At 44.3% G+C, this 11016-nt stretch overlaps 1 protein-coding gene across 2 annotated transcripts in view; it reads left to right on the forward strand.

Annotated features, from left to right (window-relative positions):
• The first annotated feature begins 245 nt into the window (after positions 1 to 245).
• LOC133636320 (histone deacetylase 5-like) overlaps positions 246 to 11016 on the forward strand; it is a 35105-nt gene continuing 24334 nt past the window's right edge. For both annotated transcript variants that reach the window (XM_062030267.1, XM_062030350.1), the window contains exons 1-2: positions 246 to 410; positions 487 to 606. In XM_062030267.1, coding sequence (XP_061886251.1) covers positions 297 to 410; positions 487 to 606 — 234 coding nt within the window. In that variant the 5' untranslated portion in view covers positions 246 to 296. The remainder of the gene's footprint in view (positions 411 to 486; positions 607 to 11016) is intronic.

Consider the following 11016-nt stretch of genomic DNA (forward strand, 5'->3'; position numbering starts at 1 on the left):
TGCTAACATTCTAACAGTTAGCATGCAAGCAAGATAGCGCCAAGTAACGATCGCCATGACTTTTAGTTGTATATCTACGAAATTGGCTAAGATGTGATCAGTGAGCATGCTAGCAAGATAGAGCTAAGTAACGATATCCATGACTTTTAGCTGTGAATCTACAAAAATTGGCTAAAATGCTAACATGTCAACCGTTAGCATCCATCTGTGCCAACATGTACTCAATGAGCATCACGCTACTTCCTTTCGAAGTCCATATTGTTTGATATGAATATGCTAAAGAGGCCCTGATAAACATGCATGTTCTCCTGTTTGTCCGCAGGGGCTTCTGTTTCTTCAACTCTGTCGCCATCGCTGCCAAGCAACTGCAGCAAAAACTCAGTGTGGGCAAGATCCTCATCGTGGACTGGGTGAGGACCAAGGACATGGCCATGTCACATGACCATACGGGCTTGGGTTTTCAGCTTGTCTTCTATGGGTTTGTAGGATGTCCACCACGGGAATGGCACCCAGGAAGCCTTCTACAACGACCCGAGTGTCCTGTACATCTCCATACATCGCTACGATAACGGCAACTTCTTCCCCGGAGGTGGACATCCAAATGAGGTACAGTCTTCAGGGTTACTCACAGGAGTCACATCTATTTGTGGCTGAGGGGTTTCGCCATCAAATTTGCATAATTGGGCAATGCACGTTTTCTAAAAAGTGAGTCAAACACATGAAAATCAGAGCACTGGACTATGGACTAGTGATACCGAAATATCGATAACGTCAATACCAGTTCTCTATATCGATCCTCAAATCAAAATATCAATACTTTTAGGTTATTTGCGATAATGTACTTTATATCATTATCAGGATCACAGTGTAAAGTAACTCAATGATTGAGATTTGATCTAAATCGGTGTTTCTGAAACCACTAGAGAGCCACCGAAAAAATATCTGTTCTTCAGCAGTGGTCCGTATGGGCCGCGGCGATACTCAGGCATAATACACTTTCCCACCACTTGTGGCAGTAATGACCATGTCAAATAAACAGAAGAAGTCTGGAGCTAAAGTCACGGAGAAGTTTCATAAGTGCAAAAAATATGACTAAAGTGGTGGAGCAGCAATACTTAAAAGACACTACTTTTTGAATTTTACCAGACACACTAGGTGGCTCGGTTGGTAGAGTGGCCGTGCCAGCAACTTAAGAGTTCCAGGTTCGATTCCCGCTGTAGCCATTCTAGTCACATGTCCTTGAGCAAGACACTTCCCCCATTGCCACCCACACTGCTTGTTTTTTTTTTGTTTTTTTTTAATAATGTCCTGCCCAGCTTCTCAGGCAAATCATATAGTACAGGGGTCGGCAACCTTTACCACTCAAAGAGCCATTTTGGCAAGTTTCACAAATTAAAGAAAGTAATGGGAGCCACAAAAAAAATTTTTAAATTTAAAATGAAAAACACCGCATACAAAGCTTAAACGCTTTGTGCTATGTTAACTAGGGGTCTCCGACACACGCACCGGCATGCACTTTAATGTGGAAACATGATGTTAGTGCAGCCCGCGAGTTTTGAATGAATGGCGCTTGATAGCGTCATACTTGCCAACTCTCTCATTTCTCCCGGGAGACTCCCGAATATCAGAGCGTGATGACACTGCATTTGGCGCCCTCTACAGTCTGCCCTAACAGTGTACCTGCTCGACCACACGTAGAATGCAATTTCAGCTTGCTCACGTAAGTGACAGCAAGGCGTACTAACTCAGCAGCCACACATCTTACACTGACGGTACCAATACCCAGAATCCCATGCAGCCCTAACTCTTCCGCTCAACCAACGCACGGAGAGGGGGGGGGTTGATGTGTGGGGGGATTTGGTGGTAGCGGGGGTGTATAATGTAGACCGGAAGAGTTAGGGCTGCATGGGATTCTGGGTAATGGTTGTGTTGTGTTTATGTTGTGTTACGGTGGGATGTTCTCCAGAAATGTGTTTTTCATTCTTTTTTGGTGTGGGTTCACAGTGTGGCGCATATTTGTAACGTAACAATGTTAAAGTTGTTTGATACGGCTACCGTCAGTGTAAGCTGTGTGGCTGATGAGTAAGTATGCTTTGCTGTCTCCTGTGTGTGCAAGTAATAACAACATGCAACATGTGGCTGGACTGGCACGCTAGAGGACAATTACTGCAGTGCAATTAGGGCACGCCCTTTATTTAGTAATTAGAGTGTAAATAGGATTAGTTTTTCCCTGGGAGTAATCTATGAGGGACACTGAGATCCATAAATCTCCTGGGAAAATCGGGGGGGTCGGCATGTATGTAGCTGAGCCGCAGCAGAGTGGTCAAGGAGCCGCATGCGGCTCCGGAGCCGCGGGTTGCCGACCCCTGATATAGTAGATGTAGATGCCCATATCGGCTGTTCAGATTTACTTTACAAAAGAGAAGTGTAGGATACTTCTCTTGTTGCCTTATTTGTATTTTGACTTTATTAAATGTATTTATATTATCATTTGGTGCAGCCGGGCCGGAGCAGGAGGGGATAGAAAGAGAAAAAAAAAGGAAGACAGAGGGGGGAATTGTGGGGACAAGAGGGGGATTAGACAGAGAGACAAAAACAACAACAGCAAACACAACAACAACAACAACAGAGCAACATCAGCAAATACGACATGTACAAATATGATGGTAAAAGTAATAGCAAATAAGCAGTTAGCGAAAATAAAAAATAATACAGAAATGACAATGAGCATTATTACACTAAAATGGAGAAATATGAATACCAATAGAAATAGTGCTATTGATAATAAACAATACCAATACTTTACCTTTATTATCAACAATACAATTGTTCAAATGCAACAATACATATACGTAATGATAACTTGAGATACGAAAGAATGCAGAAAAATGGAGGGGAAGAAAGAGAAGCAACCTACATTAACCTTGTAGATTGTAACAATAGATTAAGCTTTGTCAGTGTGCCATGTGTTATACCTAGTTTACTCTAGGGCAACAACGTTAATATATGTTTGATGAAACGTGATTATGTGCATGAGTGTATGTGTGCATATGTACTTGTATATGTACAGTATGTGTATATGTGTGCTTGTACAGTGAATGTATATGTACAGTATGTGTATATGTGTGTTTGTACAGTGAATGTATATGTACAGTGAATGTATATGTACAGTATGTGTATGTGTATGTGTGTGTTTGTACAGTGAGTGTATATGTACAGTATGTGTATATGTATGTTTTTACAGTGAATGTATATGTACAGTATGTGTATGCAGTAAGTTTGTATAATGAGCGTGCGTGTGGATGTACGAACTTTGAGTGTGTAAATATGTACTGTATTTGTATATGTATGTGGGAGCGTAGGTACCTATGTATGTGTGTATGTATGTATGTGAGTATATGTGAATTTGCATGTACAATACATTTGACTCCCCGTGTGTACGGGAGCCAGAGTAAACCCCCAGCCCCCCCGAGAGCCCATCCCACAAACAGTAGGTGTGGTGCCCAGGGAACCAGGGACCACCACCCCCACGCAGCCAAGCCGGACAGCGACAGGAACCCCAGAGCCTGGCCCACCGCGCCGCCCACAAGGGCCAGCAGCAGGCCGCAGACAGACGCACCCGGCAGAGGACAAGGCACGAGAAAAGCAGGGGGCAGCCAGACCCCAAGCCAGCGAGAGACTACACCCCACACGGACAGAAAGGCGGGATGCCCCGCCCGAGGGGCCCGGAGACCCCCCGCAACCGGACGGGAAGACCGCCCCCGCCCCACCGGCAACCGGGCCCCCATGAGCCCCCCCCCCCCCCCCACCCCCGGAGAGCGCGGCGAGGCCAGCCCAAGGCCACCCCACCCAAGCCGGCCGCCACAGGACCACCCAGCACGGGGCCACGGGAACCACCCACCCCACCCGCAGGGACCCCAACGATGGAGTTGGAACAACCAGCAACCGCCCCGCCGAGTCCCCCCCCTGAGGTAGGGGAAAAAAATAAATAAATAAATAATAATAATAATAATAATATTAATAAAATATATTAAAAAATAAGAATAAATAAATAATTAAATCTATTTTTTTTTTTAAGAATTAAAAGAAGATCACAGAGATGCTGACACACAAGGTCGCTACCCCGACAACTGGCCGACTCGCAGCACCTCGGAATACCCTGCAGCACCAAGCTACCACAGTAGACGCAGGGACCAGACCCAGCAGGCCCCAACCAAGACGGGCACCCGGAAGGGATGGACGGTGGGACCCAGGAGCTCCAGACACGCAGTCCGGATGCAGTAGCCTGAGGCGCCGACCCCCACCCGACAGGCAGGCCCAGAACGTACCCCCAGAAATATACATACATATCTATATACATACACATACACATACATGTGTACACGTACACACACATACACATACATACACATACACATATATATACATACATACATACATACATACATACATACATACATACATACATACATACATACATACATACACACAAATACACATACATATACACAGTTTGTCAGCCCCGACAACCACCATGCGCGCGCGCTGCCACCAGTCACAACATCAGCCACCCCCCTGCACCAGACCCAGCAGCCACGGCAACCCACACCACAAACACACGGCAGCAGAAACAGCAGCCACGACACCCCCAGACAGCCAGCACCACCCAATCAAATCAAAGCGATCAAAAAAAAACGCGACCGGCAACCACACGCCAACAAGATCACGGAGACCAGCCAGCGCCAGCCCGCCAGCAAGCCCAAACGCCAACACGCAAACAAGAGACACCAACACCCCCCCCCCCACCCCCCACCCCCCCACCAAAAGACCCCACCACCCCAACCCAAACCCGCACAAACACACCACCGCCCAAACAACCGAGACACAACATCCAGACCAGACACGGGCGCCGCGCCGCCACCACATCAAGTCGCCAACAGAGACCCCACAGCGCAAGGTCGGGCCACACGGGCATGGACCCCACCCAACAGGAAGCGAGACCCGCGCGACGCCACACACAAATAAATAATAAGATTAAACAAAAATAATAATAATAATTTAAAAAAATAATAATAATAATAAAATAAAATACAAATCAAATTAAATTAAATTAAAAATAACAAATAAAAATAAATAAATGAAATAAAAATAAAATAAAATAAAATAAAGTAAGTAAATAATAAAAATTATTTAAAAAAATACAATAAAAAAAAAAAAATAATAATAATAATAAATTAATAAAAGCCTGGCAGGCCACCAGAACGCAGTCCCCGGAATCCGCGCCGGCTGACGAGGCAATGAGGGGTGCGCCGAACCCCAACCCCCCCACATGCATGTGTACAAGGCCCCCAGAGTGTCTACTGTGTAGTGTGTAGTTAAAATTAGGAGGTCAGCCATTACAACCGACCTCCAGTCCCTATTGATGCGTGTACTGTAGCGTGAGTGAGATATGTATGCTTGTGGGAACTAATAATGCGATTAAAATTGGGGGACATCAAGGTCTTGGTGGGTCCCAACCAAGCCGAGCCCTCCAAATCCTAAGTGTCTAATATGCAGCTAAGATTGAGGGATGGACGAGCAGGGGACAAGACAGGAGGACTGGAGCCCCATAGGAGGCATCCTCAACCCCCCCCCCCCCCCCCCCCCCAAGCCTCCCCGCAGGACAATCCCCCAAAGTCCTATATTTGTGTGACTTTGTGTGCTATAAGTAGGAGGAGTAGAGGGCCCGGACATCCCCCCCAGTCCATGTGGCCGACAACCAGGAACTACGGCCAGGAAGCCGCCCCCCCCCCCCTCCCCCCCACGGCCCGTGACCCACACCAGACCACTTTAGCGTGACGCCACGCGAGCCCACCCCCCGCCAAACAAAGCCAGCCCCCGCCCGCCCCAACCCAACCCCGCAGAGCCCATACCAGCAACCAAACGCAGAAAAACTGCACAGCCCCCATGCCCAATGCAAACACCGCATCCCGGCCATCCACACAGCAACGTACCCATACGAGTATACGAGTCCCGGCCAGGGGATGGCGCCCCCCAACAGGGGAAGAAGTCAATGCACCCCGTCCGCACGCCAGCCCCCAAACCAGCCGGCAAGCCAACGCCAGCCAGCCCCCAGAACCCCACAAGCGCACAGATACCAGCCACAGTCCCCCGACCACTCCAACCCAACACAGCGACGCCAACCGCTGGCAGTACCACAGCAACCATCACCACCACCGCCCGTCCGCAGTACAAACACCCGCGGCCGCCGAAACCGAAACAAAAAAAAGCGACCGACCCCGTAAACCACAACAACGCACACCCCCAGCTACCACAGAGGCCACCAACCCACCTACTCCAACTCATCCACATACAGGCCAATCGATCCACCGGACATCCACACCCATACACACACCTACACATTCATACACACATACATACACACATACACATATACATACATATATGTATATACACATACATACACATACACACATGCATGCATATACATATACACATACACACACATATATACATCTACATACATATACATATGCACACATATACACATACACATACATACACCAAAAACATTTTTTATAATAAAATAAAATAAAATAAATAATAAAAAAAATAATAATAATAATAAATAAAATAAAATAAACCCTTTAAATAAAATAAAATAAATAAAAATAAACAAGAGGCCTGGTTGCCAACAGTGCCCAGCGCCACCACCCACACTGCTTTAAATGTAACTTTCACTCTGCAAAGCGCTTTGAATCTCTAGATAAAAGTGCTATATAAATAGAATTGACTTCACTATATTTGCACAAAGTATCGGCGCCACCGATGCCAACCGAAATTGTACTCTGTATCGGATCGGGAAAATAATGTGTGGTATGGCACATCGCTACTTTGGACCCCCAAACGGCAAAAATCTGCATGTAATGGCCACAAACATGTCCTTTTTGACACAAACCCTTCTTCCATTGTTCACTCGCAACGCAATGGAAGATCAAGCCCTCGCACTCTTAAAGTATAAAATGTAAAAGTGAATAATATTGTAAGACTAGATGAGGTAATTCCTGAAGGAAGTGCATGTGAATGCTCCAATGCTGAAGTTGAAGTGAAATGCTGACAGAATGTAGTTTGAATGTTGGAATGGTTTGAATGTTGAAGAGTTAGAATTTCCAGGAAAACCGGAATTTGGTTTGGAACTTGGGAAAGTGTCAGTTTGAATGTCCAGGATGAGTGGAATGTGTTTAGGTTGGAATGCTTTGAATAGGTTGAAAAATGTGGGAATTGTGCAACTTGGAAAAATGTCCCATTCCTTTCAATGGGAACTTCCTGGAAATTTGGGAATTTTGGGAAAAGTGGGATTTTTTTGAAAATGATTAGGAGCATGAATGTCCTGAATGAGCTGAATTGGTTGGTGTTGGAATTGTTTAAATCCGTCAAGAAATGTTGAAGTAGTTTTTTAATTGAGAAATGGTATTACGGAATTTGGGGAAAACCGGGAATTGTTCAAGTTCTTAAAACAACTTGTTTTTTTAGTCCTGACTAAGAGGAATGTTTTAACAGTGGAACGGTTGAAATGGGTTGAAAAATGTGAAAGGAGTCATCGCACTAAAAAAGGTTGGAAATAGTGTTAAAAAAACAGTGGAAAAATGGTTGTTTGAATTTCAAGGATGAGTTGAATGTGTTGAAGGTGGAATGGTTTACTAAACTAATATGAATGTGAAACAAATTGTCCAGTCATTAATTTTTTTGTACAGAATAGCAAATTAACAATGAAATAGATTTGACTCTGTTTTTCAAGCTTGAGTTATGATTTAGTATATTGTAAATATTAAACTAAATGTTTTTATTCCATTAGCTCAAGTCTTAGTCAACAACATACCAACCCTTTGGTCACCTTGGCAGCCCCAGAAAGACAACCATTGAGCTTGTGGGCGGTCTAAAGGGACAAGCTTCAGCCAGAGCAGCCGTTTTCTGCCAGGCACTAGTGTTTGACTTGTCTCCATTCAATAGCTAACAATATTTTTGGACGTGAAAAAAAAAAAAAAAAGCAAGGGACAAAAATGGCCTTTTGAAAAAGTGCAAATATTCCATGTCTGTTAAAAATTGAATAAAATAAAATAAATAGTAGATATGGTTATACTTTTTTACCAAAAGTGTAAGAACGTCACCAGTGTTCGACATATGTTATCAGTAGTGGTTTAAGAGAACAGACTGAACAAATAAATGTTGATATTTGTCACCATTAAAAGTTCAACTGTGTAAAATATAGTCGTTTAGGCTGTCAATCACAGATGTCTCTTGCAAAATGCCCATGGCGCGCACATTAACACAATCTATCAGGGTTTCAAGCATTAAAGCTTACTGAATGGATTTTGCACAAATGAAAACATTCAATTTGTGGTCCAGAGGCATTTAAAAAATATTAATGTGTCAAGTCTGCGATTAAAGGCAGGCAGCAGTTCACGGTGCTAAATTTATTTGGCGTGACCAACAAAGCAACTTCTGCTGTCGTCACCACTGCTGGCAGCTGCTGCTACCACCACTACAGAAAAATCAAATAAATTCCCAGGTTAAACAGTCTTGTGAGCTGATTCTAATTCACAAAAGAGTAACAGTTTCAACTAATCAAGATTATCATTGTCAAAGGCTTTTGTCGGTACACTCAGTTGTTAGCATCTTCAGTAGCAGTGGTGTACATGTTTTCTGCTGGCCCAACATAAATTAATACAAGTTAATTTTGTTTTTAATTGGCTTTCCATAAATATATCAAAGTATTCATCATATTCTCTTCATGTCATATTGGGCGCCAGTGTCGCTTGTTTTCACATTTGAGCTTTTATTCCAATCAGAATTCAGCTAGTTTGTTGCCAGCGCTGCGTGAATTCTTCTGAATCAACATTATTTGTGCAATGTCAACCAACCAAGGACGTTCGGTTGATAGACAGTTACGATAGCCAATCAGAGCACGAGTTGTTGAGAGTAGCCCATCTAGGTAGCCTTACGTTAAACGTGACTGTGATTGGGCACTCACTTGTCACTACCAGGTGAGTATCCAATCACAAGTTGTTATTTGCGAAACCGCAGCCATACCCGGCCAGCAGGGAAATAATCGGTACTCACTTTTTTAACCCACAAAACGTTGAATCGGTGGCAGACATATTTACGAGGGCCATTTTCAAGAGGGATATTTAAAGAGAAACTACATCTTGTGAGACGAGGTCGGCCAACCCCGGAAGCTAGCTCAGCTGTCCGGCCGTGAAATGGTTTGCCCGCCACTGGCTTATACGGCGTCGGATGGGCGCTACAAATTGTGAGTTCATATATGTAATTTCTTTATTTGTTCACGTTTAATATATTTTTTACAATTTGTTTTTCCTTTTGGCACTGCCATGTAAGATATGTTTTAATTACTGATGCGGCTTTATTGATTTGGCAGTCAGCAGGCCAGGTCTGGACACAAACACTGATATGAGACGACTCGCCATCTTGGATTGCAAGTTGTCTCTTTGCTCGGATAGAAAAGTACAACTTCAGCACAGTTGATAATAACTATAGCAACGGCCTTTAAGCATAAGAGTTGTGTGATAATATATACATAATTATTCTAAGAATTTTTTCATTGTATCATTATTTTCACAAGGGCCTCCTGCTGTATGTCACCTCCCAAATAGAATGAAAATAATATCTCATAGTTTTCTTGCTACACTTTATTTTTATTGGGGGCCACATCGCAAATATTGCTGCCCGAACAGGGCCCCATGTAAAATAAATGCATATTAGCCTTGTTACACAATCTGTATTGAAAACTCTTTTTGGTGACTTTAATTTTTACGAACAAATTGATGGATAATTTGCAGGATCAAATAATATCAAAGTGAACAACATATGCAACACATTTTTAATCAATAATAGATGCATTAGGTCGGAAAGTGCTTGATTATTCCCATCCTTTTTTCGCAGGCCACATAAATGACATAGCGGCCACATGAATGAATGCGGCACATCACATAAAAGGCCGTGGTGGTCCACATATTTTAATGAAGCATGTCGCTTAAAATTACGAATTAGAATCACATAAACTAATGCAGCATGACACATAAACTAATGCAGCATGACACATAAACTAATGCAGCATGACACATAAACTAATGCAGCATGACACATAAACTAATGCAGCATAACACAAACTAATGCAGCATAACACATGAACACACTGTGACCATGACACTAACCCACTGAGTCCCACACACTGTGACCATGACACTGACCCACATAGTCCCACACACTGTGACCATGACACTAACCCACTGAGTCCCACACACTGTGACCATGACACTAACCCACTGAGTCCCACACACTGTGACCATGACACTAACCCACATAGTCCCACACACTGTGACCATGACACTAACCCACTGAGTCCCACACACTGTGACCATGACACTAACCCACTGAGTCCCACACACTGTGACCATGACACTAACCCACTGAGTCCCACACACTGTGACCATGACACTAACCCACTGAGTCCCACACACTGTGACCATGACACTAACCCACTGAGTCCCACACACTGTGACCATGACACTAACCCACTGAGTCCCACACACTGTTACCATGACACTAACCCACATAGTCCCACACACTGTGACCATGACACTAACCCACTGAGTCCCACACACTGTGACCATGACACTAACCCACTGAGTCCCACACACTGTGACCATGACACTAACCCACTGAGTCCCACACACTGTGACCATGACACTAACCCACTGAGTCCCACACACTGTTACCATGACACTAACCCACTCAGTCCCACACACTGTGACAATGACACTAACCCACTCAGTCCCACACACTGTGACCATGACACTAACCCACTGAGTCCCACACACTGTGACCATGACACTAACCCACTCAGTCCCACACACTGTGACCATGACACTAACCCACTGAGTCCCACACACTGTGACCATGACACTAAACCACTGAGTCCCACACACTGTGACCATG

Source organism: Entelurus aequoreus, linkage group LG01 (genome assembly GCF_033978785.1).
Source record: "Entelurus aequoreus isolate RoL-2023_Sb linkage group LG01, RoL_Eaeq_v1.1, whole genome shotgun sequence".
In the NCBI taxonomy this organism is placed as follows: domain Eukaryota; kingdom Metazoa; phylum Chordata; class Actinopteri; order Syngnathiformes; family Syngnathidae; genus Entelurus; species Entelurus aequoreus.